General features: G+C 44.2%; 1 protein-coding gene and 1 long non-coding RNA gene across 4 annotated transcripts in view; both read left to right on the top strand.

Moving 5' to 3' along the window:
• The window catches only part of PDE7A (phosphodiesterase 7A), a 114,889-nt gene extending 101,478 nt beyond the window's left edge, over positions 1-13,411 (top strand). For all 3 annotated transcript variants that reach the window (XM_067712203.1, XM_067712205.1, XM_067712204.1), the window contains 6 exons: positions 3,306-3,437; positions 3,632-3,723; positions 6,149-6,293; positions 6,734-6,830; positions 7,726-7,806; positions 11,615-13,411. In XM_067712203.1, the coding sequence (XP_067568304.1) occupies positions 3,306-3,437; positions 3,632-3,723; positions 6,149-6,293; positions 6,734-6,830; positions 7,726-7,806; positions 11,615-11,823 (756 nt within the window). In that variant the 3' untranslated portion in view covers positions 11,824-13,411. The remainder of the gene's footprint in view (positions 1-3,305; positions 3,438-3,631; positions 3,724-6,148; positions 6,294-6,733; positions 6,831-7,725; positions 7,807-11,614) is intronic.
• A 324-nt stretch (positions 13,412-13,735) lies between these two features.
• LOC137210383 (uncharacterized) lies at positions 13,736-19,522 on the top strand. Its single transcript, XR_010936491.1, has 5 exons — positions 13,736-14,237; positions 14,468-14,869; positions 16,099-17,986; positions 18,178-18,344; positions 19,399-19,522. It is a non-coding gene; the product is annotated as an uncharacterized lncRNA (long non-coding RNA).
• The last annotated feature ends 367 nt before the right edge of the window (positions 19,523-19,889 follow it).

The raw sequence follows: 19,889 nt of genomic DNA on the forward strand, positions 1-19,889 counted from the left end.
TGGCGCTAAGAATCCAGTGGTAAACAAGACAGGAAAGGTCCCTGGCCTTCAAAAAGTTGCCCTCCCAGTGGGGGGCAGGGGGGCGGTCTTTAAACAGATAAACAGAACTTTGACCTCTACTGTGGTAAGTGCTGCTGTGAAGTCATTTACTAGGGTGATGCGCTGGGGAGTGACTGGGTGGCTGGCGAGAGCTCACAACTTCAGACAGACGGTCGGGAACCATGTAAACCGAGAGGCAGTGTTTGAGAAGGAGACGGCCACGGAGAAGAATCCAGGTGCAGAGGGGACCGTGAAGAGAAAGCCATATATACAGTGTTCAGTGGGAAACCTGCTTCCATTCGTTTGTTTAAACACCAGCTTTTATTTTATGGATTGGTGCTGTTATTGGGTTTTTTTTATTGTTGTTTATTTTTGGCTGCGTTGGGTCTTCGTTGCTGCGCGCAGGCTTTCTCTAGTTGCGGCGAGCAGGGGCTACTCTTCCTTGTGGTGCACAGGCCTCTCGTTAAAGTGGCTTCTCTTGTCGTGGAGCACGGGCTCTAGGCACGTGGGCTTTAGTAGTTGTGGCATGTGGGCTCAATAGTTGTGGCACACGGGCTCTAGAGCGCAGTCTCAGTAGTTGTGACGCACGGGCTTAGTTGCTGCACGGCATGTGGGGTCTTCCCGGACCAGGGCTCAAACCCGTGTCCCCTGCACGGGGGAATCCACATTGGCAGGTGGATTCTTAACCACTGCGCCACCAGGGAAGTCCTGCTTTCGGTTTTTATATCTTACAATTTATACGTAAGAGCTAATTCCCGGCTCTTCTAAGTCAAAAAAAAAAAAAAAAAAACAAAGACAAAAATATTTGAAAACCAAGAAATTATTGAAAGTTCCTTTGGTGTGTACTTGTATCAGCTCTAACTTTAGTATTTATTTTTTATGTCCTCAAAGCTGAACCTCAGAATATAGATTATAATTTTGTTCCAGTTGAGCCTAACGGCACCTAATAGCAACAGTCAGAAATGGGGATGACATTTGTCTTTTTTAAAAAAATCTAGTTTTAAAAATTGCATTAATGTCATTGACTTCCTTGTCTTTGTTAGGAAACTCATAAAGTTTTTTTTCTGATGAAAGATTTTTGTAACAAGCAGAAATGTTGCATTTTTATTCAAAATTTTTTTTGCATGTGTGATTTGTTTTCAAACTTAGAACTTACTTTTCCTTCACAGAACTTTAACAGCTCAACTGCTGCTTCTCATGTTTCTATTTTTAATAGTTAACTCTTTAATCTGCCTGAGACTGTTTGAGGTCATGTGTAAATCATACATTAATTTTTAACAATTCTGGATTATTGCCTTCTCCCAGGCTGGTCCACGTCTGTTCTTCTGCCAAAGTTATCGTAAGAATATAACACTTCTGAATATTGCTTAACAAATCGCATGTTCATAATATATCCACAGCCACGCCTGCATTCTTATGTCAGGAGGGGATGTGGCTTTATATGCAGGGTGCTCCATGGAGTGCGCCTTCTGCTCATCTTGATTAGTAAGCAGCACTCTTTATTTATTTATTTTGGGCCACATTGGGTCTTCGCTGCTGCGCGTGGGCTTTCTCTAGTTGCAGCGAGCAGGGGCTGCTCTTCGTTGCGTTGCGCGGGCTTCTCATTGCGGTGGCTTCTCGTTGCAGAGCACGGGCTCTAGGCGCGCAGGCTTCAGTAGTTGTGGCTCGTGGGCTCAGTAATTGTGGCTCACGGGCTCTAGAGCACAGGCTCAGTAGTTGTGGCGCACGGGGCTTAGTTGCTCCGCGACATGTGGGATCTTCCCGGACCAGGGCTCGAACCCGTGTCCCCTGCATCGGCAGGTGGATTTGTAACCACTGTACCACCAGGGAAGTCCAAGCAGCACTTTTAAAATCTTTTATTTTTTTTAAATGCTTTTACCTCTCCTAAAGAGGAAATAATTGTCTTCACCATCTTCTACCCATTCATTGAGTTTCTCTATATACCATTTACAGGTAATACAAAAATAAATAATTTACGTTCTCTGCCCTCAAACAGCTTACACTATTTTAGTGGATTCAGGCCCTCCGACAGTGGTTTTTTTCAGACCAAGATGAACTTGGCGCAGGGGATGGAAAAAAAATCCATTCTGGCATAGAAAGAATATACTAGAATTTGAATCAAAAATACTTTTATCTCATATTTTAAAACTTTTCGGTTTTCATCCGTGTTTTATCACGTGCAGTATGGGTTGGCTCTGTGTTGTAATCTGTAAGTAAGTATACCTATGTGGGTGGCCTATGCTCAGAATACTTCTCTGCTGTTAGGGCACAGGACCCTACACGTTTAGAGAGCACTGCCCCAGGGTAAAGCTAAATGGGCGCACGCTGCGCTCTGGCAGTGTTGGTGTGGCAGGATGTGGAATGTGCTGCAAGAACGCAGCCAGTCATTTGTGGGCGGGGGCTGGGCGAGGGCTGGGCTGCAGGCGGAGAACGGAGGTGGGCTGGGGAGGCGCTGGTGGAGCTGGGCTTGCGACACACTCCAGGTGAGTGTTTTTTGTCGTTGAAAACTTCAGTCAGGTAAATAAGCTTATTTATTGTGATTATTTCATCAAGAATAGTAAATGACTGTTGAGAGTAAAATTACAATGGCTAGTGTACAGGATGGCTTTTCCTGAGATGAATACACTGTGTATGCTGTTCTGAACTGTCCATCCATGGGGAGAGGATTTCACTACCAACTTGACGTAAACTTCTGCTCCATGATTACTCAGTAGCTTCCTTCAACATTTGGGACCTCAGAAGTAACCTTGGATTTGGATCCTTGATTGAAACCCAGTAACCAATTTATTGGTAAACACACACGCTCGGTCATAGGTTTACAGTATTGTACGCTTAAACATCTGTTAAAAGGGTAGATCTCACCTTAAGTGTTCTCACCATGATAAAAATGTTCTTAAAACCTCATAGGCCGTCTCTGACTACATTAACAGAAATACTCAAATCTCTGTTTGTTGTTTGAAAACTTTTATTTCTCAAAAAGGTGGTTTATACTTTAGCTGTCATCTTAATGATGCTAGTTTCCAATGGAGGATGAGCTGCATCCACGCACTCCACGTGGGCGGGGACACCATTATACCACGCCTGCCGCCAGGGTCGTGAGGAGACCCGCCGCTGGCAGGCACTCCGTGGCCTGGATGAGCGGCCCGAGAAACATGGCGGGAGGAGACCGCCGACACTCAGTCGAGGCTAACTTAGAACAGCTACTGTAATGGCGCAGCGCGTGTTTCAAATATGTCTGTAATCAGTTATTCCTTGCCGCACTCCAGCTTGCCAATTCTGTAACTCCTTGGGACGTCTTGCTGAGCTTAATTGCAGCTGCCACTCATGATCTGGATCATCCAGGTGTTAATCAACCTTTCCTTATTAAAACTAACCATTACTTGGCAACTTTATACAAGGTTAGTGCAATTTTATCCTCAAAATTTAATATTCTTGCATTCTAGAAAATGTGTCATGTTTAAAGACGTGAAAGGAGTAAATAAATTCTCCATGAACGTTCAGATTTTAATCAGATTAATATTACTTACAAATAATTCTTTATGTTCAGAAAAAGACTTACCATTTACTCAGAGATGCCCTTTTCTTTTTGTAGAATACCTCAGTACTGGAAAATCACCACTGGAGATCTGCAGTGGGTTTATTGAGAGAATCCGGTTTATTCTCACATATGCCATTAGAAAGCAGGTAGGTTGGATTAAGACAAAATTAATTAGTTATGAACTGTAGAAATTAAGTTGCAAAAACAACCGTATAAAGTTTTTAAAATTATGTTGTTATATTCAGGTGTTCCACAATTTTCAGGTAAATTATCTTATTTTACAAATTTACATCAAAATTTTAATAATTTAAACCTGTTCCGAAATACAGTCAGTAGTAATTTTTTTCAGTGAATTTTTATGAAGGATCACTCATAGATACTATAAAATCCACTCCAAATACACAGTGGCTCAGTCATGGTTTACTGCTTATTTATGTAAATGGTATTACATATTTCCATTTTATGCTCTTTTGAATAAAACCATAAGTTCTAGCTGTAAAGGTAAATTGGATAGAAGTAAACAATCTGTATAAGAAACAGATTCATTAAAATCTGTTCCAGGAAGTTTTCAAAACCGATAAGACGTGAAAAGAATGCTTTGTATCCTCAACAGCATAGTCCTAGAGTCACTGCTAGAGTTATAGGATAAAATAATGAATTGAAAGAACAGAAAATACTACATTTTTTTTAGAAAATATCACTTGATGTTGAGCAGGCCATTTGAAAGGCTAATAAAAAGCATTCATGTAAATGAGCCCAATATGATAATGATGGTGGTGGTCAACAAAATCTCATGTCATGGGTCCACAAACTGAAGCTTTTAACGATGCCTCCCCAAGAGAAGGTGCACTTAGGAAAACCGTGTCAGTGGATGTAAACCACCTACTTCTAGAAAAAAGGTGAGGCGTAAAAATACATGTGGGTATCAAGATTTAAGTTACTGTCATTGCTCTTTCCTTTCTCCCTTTCACAATTTAAAACAACCTCATAAAAACACAAAAATGTTTTTGGTAATGTCCGTGAGAAAAAAGCTGGACTTTTTATTTTTTTAAATCTGTATTCATGGATACCGTTTGGAGCTATGACAGTACTTCTGGTAAGTAAAATTGTTTCTTGTCATAGTACAAATATAAAAACTGCTTAAACCACACAGTGTTTGTATATATAAGTTCTCTTTTTCTTGACTAAGGCAGATTAAATTGTTTGCTTCATTATTCCCTTTCTATCGTGTTTTGCATTTGATGATTAACCCTGTTGAATTCTCATATTTTAATACAAATAAAAACTGAAAATAAGGAATACTGCATAATAGCATTCTTTTATGTTTGCTTAGGGTTTGTTTTATTTACTGTTCAATACTGTGAGCCTTTTATTTTTTTATTTTATATTTTTTTGAAGCAAGGAATACGACTTTATTCGGAAAGTCGGCAGACCAAGAAGATGGCGGACTAGGGTCTCCAAAAAACCATCTTTAGAGCCTTTTAATCTATTGACTGCTCTTTACTGATCATTATACAAAGATAATATTTGTGATGGCCCATTGAAACAGAAGGAATTTTTTTAACATTTCTCTTATTTGACTTGAAACAGTTTTTTCTTAAATACCTTTATTGGAGTATAATTGCTTTACAATGGTGTGTTAGTTTCTGCTTTATAACAAAGTGAATCAGGTGTATGTATACATCTGTCCCCATATCCCCTCCCTCTTGAGCCTCCCTCCCACCCTCCCTATCCCACCCCTCTAGGTGGTCACAAAGCACCGAGCTGATCTCCCTGTGCTATGCGGCTGCTTCCCACTAGCTACCTATTTTACATGTGGTAGTGTATATATGTCCATGCCACTCTCTCACTTCGTCCCAGCTTCCCTTTCCCCAGCTGTGTCCTGAAGTCCGTCCTCTATGTCTGCGTCTTTATTCCTGCCCTGCCACTAGGTTCATCAGTACAGTTTTTTTAGATTCCATACGCATGCATTAGCATACGGTATTTGTTTTTGAGGCGGTTTTTTAAATGATATAATGTATTTGTTATTTGTAGTAACATGTTACCTTTTCCCTTCCAGGAAATTTGGATAATTAATTCTTGAATTCGGCCCTGAAAGCATAGTTGAGTCTAAACTTTATTAAATTGGTGGAACTTCATCAGGTTTTAGTCAGACATCTTCAAAAGTTTGCAGAAGTCAGTGGGAATGGGCTGTTCTTCCTCCATCTGACACTCCTCCTGCCTCTCAGATCTCAGGCACCAAAAAAGAGTCCAAAGTTGTTCACTGCATCCCAGCCAATCTTACATAGACTTTCTTAGGCATATAATTCCACCTTTAGGCATTCTTTTTGGAGTGTTTGCATATTGGTATTTTCCTACCAACTCTCTTGGTTTTAGTTTTGATTATTTTAGTAGGTTTTTAAAATGCATTCTTTGAATCCATCTTTTTGGTAGGTTAAAAGTTGAATGGCAGTTAGAATATCTTAGGGCCCTGTAAAGCTTTCTGAGTATTAAGACTTAAGGAAAAAATAATCAAGAAGTAGCTATTCAGTTGAAAGACTTGTATTTCTCTTTATGTTTCTCTAATTCCAGACAACAGATGGAGGCTCAGATAGGCGCTCTGATACTGGCCACGGACATCAGCCGGCAGAACGAGTACCTGTCCTTGTTTAGGGCCCATCTGGACAAAGGCGACTTACATCTGGAAGACATCAGGCATAGGCATTTGGTTTTACAGGTAAAATGAGCTTGGAAAGATTCTATTTCTAGAGCAAATCACATGACTATTAGAATAAAAATGAAATATTCTCGTGTAGTCTTCTGAGTGGTTAAATCCTGAGGGAAAGCATTTCACTTTAATAAGTTCTCATATCTAAAAAATGAGAGAGAAGTGGCTGATTCCTTTGTAGCTTTCTGGTTAGTGCAGTCCTATGCCTGCCTCTCCGGAATTACCAAGCGTGTATAATTTGCTTAGTAGGCTTTCAGTGTTTCTGCAAAAATGATTGTTACAACTAATAGTATCGTAAAATCAGTATAAAGGATAACAAATTTCCTGTTGCAACGTTTTCTTTTTCTTTTCTGAGGTGTTCTTTTCCCCACTATTAGCGTATATTAAGCTTAGTAAAATTGAAATTTTACCTTCTTCTTAAGACAACTTTCATATTTTGCTTTTGCTAGATGGCTTTGAAATGTGCAGATATTTGTAACCCATGTCGGACCTGGGAATTAAGCAAGCAGTGGAGTGAAAAAGTAACAGAGGAGTTCTTCCATCAAGGCAAGTTACAGTATTGAGTGATAGTCTAGTCAGCTCATTTTTTAGCATCATATGAATAAAATAACTCAGACAATTGCAGAGTCTAGCAGAAGGTGCCTGATAGTTTTAGTGACGATTCATAGTGGATGTACATATAACCAATAATGCACAAATTGAGCATCTGTTTTGAAAATCAGCAGTTCTCTTTTGAAATGATCCGATGTGTGTGTAGGCATTTATGAATTAGACGTGGAGCCGGCTAGAAGGTTTTCTGTACAGAAAGATTTTCCTGCCTTTGCTCCATCCTTGTCTTGTGTGGAGGGTGTGGCCATATGACCATGTAAGACATGTTTTGTGATTTAAAGCCAGGAACCAAGGATCTTCGTTCCATGCACCTTCCTTTCAGAAATCTGAGTTTTAAATTAAAATGCTGACAGAGTTACAGTCTTGGGATAACACCTAGTAAAAGTTTCCCACTGTCTCCACTTAAAATAGGATGTTGGCTTGGCAGCCTTTTCTATGTATGAATAACTTAAAGTTTAAAAAAGAGCTAATTTAGGGCTTCCCTGGTGGTGCAGTGGTTGAGAGTCCGCCTGCCGATGCAGGGGACATGGGTTCGTGCCCCGGTCCGGGAAGATCCCACATGCCGCGGAGCGGCTGGGCCCGTGAGCCATGGCCGCTGAGCCTGTGCGTCCGGAGCCTGTGCTCCGCAACGGGAGAGGCCACAGCAGGGAGAGGCCCGCGTACCGCCAAAAAAAAATTTTAAAAAAGAGCTAATTTAGAAGGCATCCTCTCATGAGGATTGTGTTACATTATTCCTAAGGAATTTACAGGTAAGATGAAGACTTTCATTATATATTTAACCAATAGGTATATTCCGCATTAAGAATTCTTTTTTTCTTTTTTCCATTTCTAGGAGACATAGAGAAAAAGTATCATCTGGGTGTGAGTCCACTTTGTGATCGTCAGACCGAATCTATTGCCAACATCCAGATTGGTAACTATGCATACTTAGATATAACTGGTTTTTAAAATGCCACTGATTTTAAGTTTGCCAAGAAGAGAGGTACATCTGAAATATCAGTATTAAAATTATGCTTATTTCTAATTTTTAAATAATTTAAGAAATTTTATTCTGGTTTTTCCCTTTTTTTGGCTCTTATAAATTACTCTCATTTGATTTTAGTTCCTCAAAAGCAGAGCAGGTAGCAATAACTTTCTGTTCTGAACTGGAAAGAATGCATCATTTTCCCATGTGGGAGCCTCACTGGCGTCATTCTGGGACCGCTGGGCCTGACGGTCGTGGGAAGACCGGCTTCCACGACTGCCGGCTTTTCTCTCACCGCTGCCTGCTGGTTGAAGCTAACTCTTCAGCACCTCACACAGGCCCCTTGCAAGCTGGCCTCCAATTGTCTCTTCCGTCTTCTCCCCAACACCTTCCCCTTCGTTTACCTACAGCAACTCGGGACTCCCTGGGGCTCCCCAAATCCCTGGTGCTCCTTCACTCTGTGCCTCGCCAGGCCCCCCTTCTGCCTCATAGCCTCCTCTTCCTTGAGGGTCCACCTCAGATGTCACCCCCAGAAGCCACCTTTCACTCTTCTCCAGGCAGCCATCACCCCTCTTGAGGCGCTGGATGCCTGTCGTCACAGCTCCAGGTGCCGACCTGGCCTTTGGAGGGGTGTGTGTCCCCAAGGCCAGCGCTGCCCCTCAGGGCGGGCTCACTTGAGAACTGCTTGTTGAGTGGACTGTGACGGTAAGAGAAAGCACGATGAAGGGGCTGTGATTCAAGAACGTGCAGCTTTTCGTAGACAAGCCGAGGGAAGATGGGCCAGGTTTGGGGTGCGGTGGGTGGATTGCCAAGTGGGGGTCACTCAGAAGGATATGGAGGGACGGGCGTAATTTTGGTGGCCAATACTGAGCAGGACCTCTCAGGACTCGGTTGACAATAGTGAAGTGTGTCCAGAAACTTCGGAGAGAGAAAGTTTCTAGAAATTCGGAAGGTAGCACAATACTGTGGCGTTGCTAATACCCGGAAAAGCGGACTGTGCTGGAGGGTCAGAAATTCAGAAACAGAATTCTGACACTGTACAACAGTTGCAGAGGATCCTCAGGGGGAGGCCGTGGGTAGTAACGATCTGGCTGCAGAGGGAGCAGTAGAGATGCGGGAGAGTGAGGCCCAGGCCTGCGGGGACAGCGCGGGGACGCCGAGTCCCCCGGGAGCTGGGACTGGCCAGGAGCGCGGGAGAGGGAGGTGGGAGGGGAGGGGATGACGGGACAAGAAGCCTGTCTGCTCTGGCCTGGTCCTCAAGGGCATAACTTTAGGATGCGGAAGAACAGCTGAAATATGGGCAGAGGGGGCCGAGTCGAAGAGCAGGGGTTGGCTTGTGCACTCACTCCAGCTTACTTCGTGCCTCAGCACATTACTCCCGTGATTCATGAGAGAGGTTGCAAAGGAGGTTTAAAAAACTGCAATTTTTAAAAGGGACAAGAAGCTAGATCCCTTAAGCCGTTCTTGTCGTTTCTGACCTTGTCAGCGTTGGGCAGTTGTGGACCCGGTCCCCCGGGGGGCAGGGATAAGGTTGAAGGCGGTGACAGTTGACGTGGGCTGACCCCTCACGGCACCCTAGGACACAGGCACTGCTGGTGTTCTTTTCCACATAGTTTGCCCAGTTTATACAGAGAACAGGTGTTGGTCTTTCTGACATCAAATCCTAGGTAAAACGGGGCTTGCAGAGGTCCTCTTCCTAGGGTAAGTCAGGGGACGATTAGAATGAACTCCGTGCTCAGCAGCAGTTACTCGGAGCCAGCATGTGGTCAGCAGGTAGAAGTCGTGTTTAATTAACACGGTTTTCTTCTTTGGTAGGAACACTAGGTCCTGTCACATACCAGGTGAGGGTGAGGCATTGACACAGCGCCCTGTGGTATCTGAGGAGAAGAGATAGAGGCGCATGGGCTGGGACAGTTAAGGGGGTTCACGGGTGGATGAGCAGCTCACGAGTAGCGTCCTGCCACCTGGCTGTGTCTGCGGCCCGGCCCGTGCATTGTTATCAGGTACTTAAGACCTAAAAGAATCCTAGGTACCATAGAGCCAGAAGTGAGAGCTGATTTGTTGGATGTGAGAAGCAGGATGCAGCTCTCAACCAGTTGCGACAGTGGGAGAATCAAAGAAGATGGATTGCGTGAAACCTGCGGTAATAAGGTTCTGCATTTGGGTGCAACACTCCGGCTGCTCACGACTTGACTGTGGCACCTGGAAAAGACAGGGCTCTGGCGGCTGGCTCAGCCTGACCCGGGGCTGAGGGGGTGGCTTGGCTGCCAGAAGCTCTGACTGCAGTGATGCCGTTTTCCCGTGTCCTCTCTCTCCTCACCAGACGTAATTCGTGGAGAGCACATCTTGTCTGTTTGTCCACTGCTTATCCGTGGCCACCCCAGAGCAGTGCCTGGCATCTAGAAGGTTCTCAGTTAACATGTGTGGAGGGGATGGAAGAGATGAAAGAAAGAAATGGAGGACTTCCCTGGAGCCCTGGTCCGGGAAGATCCCACATGTCACGGAGTGGCTGGGCCCGTGAGCCACAACTGCTGAAGCCCGCGTACCATAACTACTGAAGCCCGTGCACCTAGAGCCCGTGCTCCACAACAAGGGAAGCCACTGCAATGAGAAGCCCGTGCACCGCAACGAAGAGTAGCCCCCGCTCACCTCAACTAGAGAAAGCCCGCACGCAGCAACGAAGACCCAACGCAGCCAAAAATAAATAAATTTTTAAAAAAAGAGATGGAAGAAAGCCTTATTTCCAATATCGTTACTACTTCAGATACCATAATCTGTACACTTGAAAAAATTCAATCATCAGACCGTATATGACTTTTCTAATTAAAAGTAGTGGGTGCTTTATTTCCAGTGAGATTTTTTTTTGTTAGCTAAATGGAACCTGTGTTGTCTGTGGTCCATGTGGTCTTTTGCTGAAAAGAAAAGGTGTTAGAGATGAAGAAAATTTTAAAACTGTTAAACAGTGATAGAATTAGAATGTACATTTTCCTGTCGTTGATCAAAAGTTTAGGAAGACAATGTTATTTGCTTCTCCTAATAGATGTGATCTGATTGTTAAGGTGAGGCTTCTTTCACCCTGTGTAAGACACTATGTAGTTTTAAGTCAGCTGTAATGTGAGCTCGAGTGCTGTGTAACCCAGAGATGCAGACAGGCCCGAGACCACTCCTTCTCCTTTTCTGACTGAATTAAGGGAGATCGATTGTAGGAAGTGTCTGTAAAGTAGGCCCCCTGGTACACTTTTGATGTTCACTTTCCTAATTGTCTAAACTAATCTGCTCTGTTCGTTTTAGACTCACATTTTGTGGCATGCATTTTGGCTTTATAAATCCTGAGATTCATAGCGGGCCCACTGTGCTCATGACCAGGTGTGACGATTACCAGCCCGGACGGTAGGGCAGCCGCGCCTCAGTCCGGCCTCGTCACCCACAGCCCCGGGGGGACCCCCTTAGCCTTGGGCACACTGTGCCCTGCTCCTCAGGGTTGAGAGGGCCGCCGCAGGTTTGCTGAAACAGAAGGATATGGTTGGTGCAGCTGAGAGGAGTCGTCAGAAGAGATGGGCTGTGTTTGTCAGTTCACCTTTACTTCAGGTTTCAGTAAGTTGCCTAAATAGAGTCTTCAGAGAAGATATGTAAATCTGCACACACATCTTTTGAAAAATAAGAGGTAATATTGGAATAGGACTTAAGAGAGTAAACACTACCTCGACGTTGTAAAGTTTCAGAACATCCACTAATACCTTTTCTCTTGCTGTCTCAGGTTTTATGACGTATCTCGTGGAGCCTCTGTTCACAGAATGGGCCCGGTTCTCCAACACCAGGCTGTCCCAGACAATGCTCGGACATGTGGGGCTGAACAAAGCCAGCTGGAAGGGACTGCAGCGAGAACAGTCCAGCAGCGAGGACGCTGACGCTGCATTTGAGGAGCTGAACTCACAGTTATTACCTCAGGAGAACCGGTTATCCTAAACCGCCCCCCAAGTCAGTGGGCAGACTGCCTCTGGAGCTCGTTAGAAATGTGAATGGGGTCTTGAGGTGAGAGAACTTTACTCTCGGCTGCTGAGGGAAGTGAATGACGCCAGCATTATTTATTTCCAAGATTTCCTCTGTTGGATCATTTGAACCCACTTTTTAATTACAAGACCCGAACACAGCAATATGCATTTGGCTTCCGTGTGAAACCTTGAATATGCAAAGCCCAGTGGGAGCGAACCGAAGGGAATAACAAAGTTTTGCAGGAAGTTTTGCGGTGGCCCTCGTGCTTCTCGAAGCATCATGAAACTTGAACCGAAGCCTTCAGCAGAAATCTTTGGAATTTAACCCGTCTGATGCAACAGTGTGTATCTGTACCTTCCACTAAGTTCTCTCGGAGAAAATGGAAATGTGAAGTGCCCAGCCTCTGCGCCTCTGGCCAGACTCGATGTTTACAGACCAACTCTGAAATACTGGTTCTCAATCCGCCTTGGAGCACGATTGTGAAGGAACCACTAAAAATTTTAAAGCTCAAACCTAAACTGCAGCCCTTTCCCCCGGTTTGCCTTTCTTCTCCTTTGGATGCCACCAAAGCCTCCCATTCGCTATCCTTTTACTTTGTGCACTGGAAACTGAGCATTTATCCTAGAGTGCCGCCGAGCTTTCACTCCAGTGCTGTTGGGCAATGCAATTTTTTTTAACTCTTAGTTTTTAATTTGGGGCGGGAGGGGCAGAACCCCAGTGTCCTAGCTGTATTATGATTCCGCAGTGAAGACGTTGCATGTTGTTTTCACTAATGTACACTTGACCTGCACATGCAAGAAAAGGGTGGAATGTTTTAAAACACCATAATCAGCTCAGGGTATTGCCAATCTGAAATAAAGTGGGATGGGCAAGTGTGTCCTTCAGAGCAAGGGTACTAAAGTCCCTCTCGCTGCAGGGAGTGAGAGGTATGTTGTGTGTGTGCGGATGTGTGTGTGGGGCACGCTTGTGCATGTGTGACTGTGCATGTGTTCTATTTATCCACGTGGGAAGGATTGGGAACGTCAGCTTTTATTTATTATTTTAGAATGTGACATAATGGGCAGCCACACGTGGGGAGGGGAAGGGAGGTCAGCCGTAACAGATCGCTCCAGATGCCTTAAACTATGCACAAAGCTAAGTGACCAAACTTCTTGTTTTGATTTGAAAAAAGTGCATTGTTTTCTTGTCCCTCCCCCTTTGATGAAACGTTACCCTTTGATGGGCCTTTTGATGTGAACAGATGTTTTCTAGGACAAAATCTAAGGACTAATTTTAAACTTACAACATTCCACTTTTGTAATTTGTTTTAAAATGTTTTATGTGTAGTAAGCACAACTGTAATCTAGTTTTAAGAGAAACCGGTGCTTTCTTTTAGTTCAATTGTATTTCCCTTGTTACTGTAAAGGACTGTTTATTAATTATGTTTACAAGTTTGTTGCAACAGTCATTCTCTTGGGAGAAAGCTTGAGTGTAAAGCCATTTGTAGAAGGCTTTGCCATACTCATTTTAATACGTGCCTGTTGCTGTTAACTTTTGACGAATAAAAACCTATCTTTTCACATTTTCATCTTTGATATTTACCTGTAAGTCAGTCCGTTGGAAACCACGACACTAAATTACTAGGGAAGCAAAGAATTCGCTTGTCGGCTCCGGCATTCGCTCGCCACACGTTTGTTCAGGCAGAGCTGGGCGCAGGCGGAGTCCTGCGGGCTCGTGTGCTGCCTGCACCTCACGGGTGAGCAAGCTGAGGCCGGGATGTAGTGGACAGAGTCCTGACAGCCGGGAGAAGTCGGCTCTGAGCCCAGCCTCTTGACTCCACAGCCCTTTGTTCCCACGGCGGGAACCTCAGGCCTTGCAGGTACTAAAATACTACTCGTATTGACCTTTTAAAAGTCAAGTAATAAGAAATGGCCACTTAATACTACTTTCGGTATCAGCGTAAGAAAGGTACCACTGGGCCTCTCCTGGATCCTCTCGAGTCCATTTCATTAGAAGGGATACGTGTAAACTTTGAACTCAAACATAGTCATTATTTGCATAGAAGAGTGATGTCGGATAGAAATACAGTGTGAGCTGAGTCAGTGATTGTCAATTTCCGAGGAGTCACGTTTAAAAAAAGGATAAAGAAACAGCTGGAATTTTAATAATATTTATTCCAACATATCCACAGTATTTTATCATTTCAATATGTAGTCATTATAAAAAACTATTGAGATGTTTTACATTCTCTTTTCTGTTACAGAGTCTTTGAAATCTGGCGTGTATTTTATGCTTACAGCACGTCTCGGTTCGGACCAGCCATGTTTCAGGTGCCCGGTCTCCACATGTGGCTTGTGGCCACCACACTGGACGGCTGGGTGCAGAAGTCCGAGGGCTATGTGGGGAAGGTCAGTTGGCCACTTATACGAGGAGTATCATCTTGGCACATCTGACGCATCCAGTGTCTGATAAGGAAACTTGCCAGCTCACACACCTAGCATGTCAGCACATGGAAAGTAGAACTGTATCTCATAGCCAACTCACATTAACCAACTTCACAGAAACTGATGGTTTTTTAAAGCGTTAATAGTTCAATTTACAGTGAGAAATATAACTATCAGTCGTTCTCTCCCTTTAGGCAGACGTTCTCGGGAAGCCAAACGACGATCAGCCGGTTGCTTGAGCATGGATTCTGAGCAAGGGAAGCAAGTCACCTCACGCATCCTGCAGGGACGTACCTGCTGCTACTCGTTTGTGGACCACGGCTCCCCTGAACGAGGCTACAGATTCTCCGCCAGGAGCTGCTTCTCCACGCCTGCGTGATTGGCACATCCAGCAGACAGACCTTCAGCCTTGCATCAGTTGAGCCTGCCTGGGCTCCATCTGCCAGTGTATGATTGCTTTCTTCTTCTCTGACCTGTTACATGTTTCTCACTGTTGGATATTCAGAGGATTGTCTTCTTATTGCCATTCTTCAGGGGGAGACACCTGAGCGTTGCTCCCATCTCCTGCCTACACATAAAATAAACCCACTGCAAAGGTATGTTTTGTTACATATATGTGGTATTACCGGCTATAGCCCTGCTTCTTCAACAGGACCTATATTCTTTGAACATCGGTTTTCTAGAAAAATCTGAGGAAACAGTACAGTAATTTAGAAGGTCACAGTTTAAATGAGTAATTCAATATTATAGAAGAGAATGCAAAATTCACAAATTTTTAAGATAAAACAGGAGACTTCAAAGAACTGTTGAGCGTTGCAGCAGCCCTTTGGGGCTCTGGGCCGGCCCTTAGTCATGGGGGGGCAGCTCCTCTGCTCTAGGCTGAAGGTCCTCGGAGAGAAAATTGTGGTAAGCCTTAGCTTAACAAAAACAATCTGGTTCCTGGTCAGTATCTGCACTCAGTAAGTGTGATGGTTTATAATGATCCTCTTTACATAAAAGAAGTGAGTATTTTATGTCCTTTGTCCAACCTGGGCAATGTGTTTGTACCTTAGGTACAGGTTAGAGGTGCAAATAATTCTTTGAAGATTCCTGTAACAGCCTTTCTTTCCAAAAATCTTTCTTGACTCTTAAAGCTTTCGATTTTCTTAAAACTTTAAAATTTTCACATTGGAGGTTTACAGTGTTTTCATGTGTACTTTTTTTTTTTTTTTTTTTTTTTTGCAGTACGTGGGCCTCTCACTGTTGTGGCCTCTCCCGTTGCGGATCACAGGATCCGGACGCGCAGGCTCAGAGGCCATGGCTCACGGGCCCAGCCGCTCCGCGGCATGTGGGATCTTCCCGGACCCGGGCACGAACCCGTGTCCCCTGCATCGGCAGGCGGACTCTCAACCACTGTGCCACCAGGGAAGCCCCATGTGTACTTTTTTTAATGTATAAATATTTTGTTTAAATCTCCTCCCAATCAGTATCTCCCGCTTGGGACAATGACCGACAGCTAATCTGCATTCAGGAATGTTTTTAAATAAATGTGACATTAATCACCATACTAGCAGCATGTATCTGAAACACAGAGTTATCCAGATATGTGCAAGACTTAGCCTGAGCCATTCCTTGTTTGCTGAGGATTTGCAGACAACCTGTGTCCTCTGGAAGGCCCCCAGTTGTCCACTGTCTCCAGGGGAAGTGACCGCTACTTGCGGGGGACTGCCAGGGGTGCACAGCCATCTCCTCCACCTTTTTTTCTCTTGTGCTTAGCATAGGACTAGCGTGAACTGTGCCGTCAGTAAATGTTGAAAAAATTAACTTGGAATTGTTTCCTTTTTAGCTATCAGTCTACCATCATGAGCAACTATGTGGAAACTAGTCTGTCGATGGCGAGGTCACGTGGTCACAGTATCCGAGTTCCTGTTGTGTGCAGAACTGCACTGGATGTAATAAAGGTATTAAAACTAAATACCGAGACGGGGTCTCTGTTCTCAAAATGTTTGGGTGACAAGATGATGTGTGGAAAGCATCTGTTATGTAACATGGGAGGTTTCTGTATTGCACAAAATGAGTGTAAAGTGTTGGGGTATTGTCGAGAATGAATGATTTTGTTGGGTTAATGATGAAAATGACACCATTTCCAGTCATTATTGAATCTTACTAACATCCGTGACTGGTAAAATCATTTAGCTTTCAAGTTTGATTCTAAAATATAAGTCTTAGATGTTCACTGTGATACTTCTCGTAAAATACTAATAACTTTTATCAATCACAGTAACATTTTTTTTTTTACTTTTACAGCTATGCTAAGTCATCCTGAACCTATCCTGAAGTCTGGTAGAATGGTCAGGGAAAGAGAAACACCCCCATTTTTAGTATTAGATTCTTTTTAGCTGTATTTTAAAACTGAAGCACAGTGACCTATTGGTTTATTGCAGCTTTCCACTGGTCCCATCAATAGTCTTGTTAAGAAAGTTCATCTTATATTACATTTATGTTTAAGCTATGCATTGTTTGAGATTTTTGAGCATAAATTTGAAGTGTTTCTTTACTGTTGAGCTGCATCCTATAAAGAATCGGGAGGCTGCATGGTATCCCAAGGTGCTTTGTCTTTTTTTTTTTTTTTTTTTTTTTTTGTGGTACGTGGGCCTCTAACTGTTGTGGCCTCTCCCATTGCGGAGCACAGGCTCCGGACGCGCAGGCTCAGCGGCCATGGCTCACGGGCCCAGCCCCTCCGTGGCATGTGGGATCTTCCTGGACCAGGGCACGAACCCGTGTCCCCTGCATCGGCAGGCAGACTCTTAACCACTGTGCCACCAGGGAAGCCCGGTGCTTTATCTTTTGAAGAAAGTATCATAAAGGAATGTGTTTAAAGTTCCTAGTTGAACATTTGCAGGAAAGTTTCTGAATTTCCATCTAAGAATCCTCACAAGATAGGGGTTAACTTTTCCATTGTAGGGAACAGAGTCTCACTCAGATCACTGCAGGGTAACTGGAGCTTTATCTTGAGGATTCATGTTCACGATAATGAGACAAACCCCATGAAGGCTGCAGAAGCAGAACCTGGGGGTCTGAGCACTCTGAGATGTAGCTTCTTGCTGCGTCTGCTTCTTCCCACACTTCTCCTCTTCCTTTCTCTTCTCTACCTTGGAGTGTCTGCTTAGAAAGGCAGTAAAGTTTTTAAAGTGTTGTCTTTATGGCTAGATCGACTGTGTTAAGGTCTTTGGTCATGTTTTAGCGCGTCACCTCATCTTCTGCGTGGCTCCCTAACCTATAACATGTCTGCCTCGTGAAGGTAAAATAATGTCCTGACACACGGTTCAGTCCCAGTGTCCTTGTTCGTGTCCTCGTCATCTGTTTTGTATAAACTGCTCGTGGGTATCGTGGGTACACGTGTACCTCATGGCGTGCTTATTTGAGCTCCAGGTACCAACTGTGCCCCTCGCTCAAGGTTTCCTATTCAGATTCCCAAGGGAGGACTTGGACCAGCTCGTCAGGGCTGCGTCCTGAGTCACACATGTCTCTGCATTGGCTGGTGCTCCCCTTGCAGAAGGCAGTCTGCTCCGGAGCTGCGTCAGAGAGATCATCGTGCAGAGTGTCACGTGCTCTCCACCGTCACCGATCACACCTGCTTCTCACCCTTTTTCATCCTCTGATAGCAAGCATGACTGGCCAGTGAAGAGGGACGGCTCCTAGGCCATGTGAACAGAAAGCTGTTCACAACTCTGGTAAAAATCCTGTTGTGAAGAGTGTCTTTCTCCCCAAATTACGGCTTTTCCAGCTGGGAAGACAGTGGTTAGGAGGGATAGGACTGCCCTGTAGCGGCCACAGCAGTTTGGGATGGAATGGGAGGTGCTATTTGGATCATCTTCTTTAGCTTCCTGGTAATGTCTAAATTACACTCGTGTTATTCTCTCAGCTTAGAGAAGGAGCTCTCTGACCTTTAGAAGAGGCTGGAGAATCTTCCAGGGGAGAGAAGTTTGAGAAGCTCCAGCTAGAGGAACATTAAGTTTTCCAGCCCCTACCAAGTGGACTAACGACAACAGCTTTCGGGGAAACATCCAAGATTTCTGGATCCTTCCATGGGTATGCTATTTTTATTATTTTATTTTATTGTCCTATCTGTTCTCAAGTGATCACACTAGTACGAACCAAGAACTAGCCTGCTTACAAGGTTTACAAGGAAAAAGTAATAAGAATTTTAAGAAAAAGGCTCAGTGGGGTAGCTCAGAAGAATGCTGAGTCTAGGATGAGAAGGGGGAAGAGGACTCGGGAATGGCTAAAGGCTCATGGGAAAGACTGTGACAGTAACAGGCAGAACAGTGATACTGTTGTAAAACCGAGTGCCTCCTTCTGCCTGGCAATCCCAGAGCGGGTGCTACTGGGCTAACGCCTGAAAGTTTAAACTTGTATCTGCCAGATCTAACCTACACAGAAAACTTGTGTTTTTTGGAGAAGTTACCAGAGGATGGTTTGTTTCCAGTAGTTGTTACCTCATGTTTTCTTCCTTCACCACTGAGGCACAGACTCATAGGAACTCTTAATACAGCAAGAGGACAGCGGACTTCCCTGGCGGTCCAGTGGTTAAGACTCTGGGCTTCCAATGCAAGGGTTGTTTCGATCCCTGGTCGGGGAACTAAGATCCCACATGCCATGCAATGTGGTCAAAAAATTTAAAAAAAGAAAAAATGAGGACAGTTTTCTTCTGCAGAAGGGCCTACGACTGGGAGGACAACCAGAACTGAAGACTAAGACCTACTGCTCCACCCAGGCCTGTGCACAGAATGACACCTTTTCCAGGTGCCAAGAACACTGGAGAAATCCGTCTACTGGGCACTACAGTGACCTTGTGTAAAATAATGTAGTAACTTACTTAGCAAGCTGCCATGTACAGAACGTGTTCAGAATCATTATTTAATCCTAGTTTTCTGGACTGAGCATTAGTCTCATTTTAAAAAGAGGTGTGACTTGGCCAGGATCACATACGTGGGTCGTGTTTTAGCTCCAAGTCCAGCGCTCTTTGCCACACTCATTACGTACACAGTTGACCCTTGAACAACACAGGTTTGAACTGCATGGGTCCACTTACATGTGGACGTGTTTCAATAAATAATATAGTACCTGTATTTTCATTTTACAGATCTTTAAGGTACATATGGGGAGAAGTGAGTGTTTGACCAGAGATCACAGGACATGGAATCAAAGAAACTAAGGGTTGAGTCCTGACCCTCTCCACACTGTTTCAGCTTCCTGCCCACCCCTGGGTGAGTCATTTACCAATTCATTTGTTGTTGAGGCAGAGATGGCAACGTGTGGATTTTCGACTGGGGATGAGAGGGAGTCGGTGCCCCTAACACCCACGTTTTCTTTTTTTTTAAACTTTGATATGGACCAGTTTTAGTCTTTTAATTGCATTTGTTACAATATTGCTTCTGTTTTATGTTTTGCTTTTTAGCCAGGAGGGATACGTGGGATTTTAGCTCCCTGACCAGGGATGGAACCCACACCCCTTGCATTGGAAGGCTAAGTCCCGCCCCCCACATTCTCAAGGGTCCATTCTATAAGAGTGAGGCCCTAGACTAGTCAGAATCACAGAAGAGAAAACATTACACCAGTTATTTAACTTTTTGA

This window comes from Pseudorca crassidens, chromosome 17, assembly GCF_039906515.1.
Source record: "Pseudorca crassidens isolate mPseCra1 chromosome 17, mPseCra1.hap1, whole genome shotgun sequence".
Taxonomy (NCBI): domain Eukaryota; kingdom Metazoa; phylum Chordata; class Mammalia; order Artiodactyla; family Delphinidae; genus Pseudorca; species Pseudorca crassidens.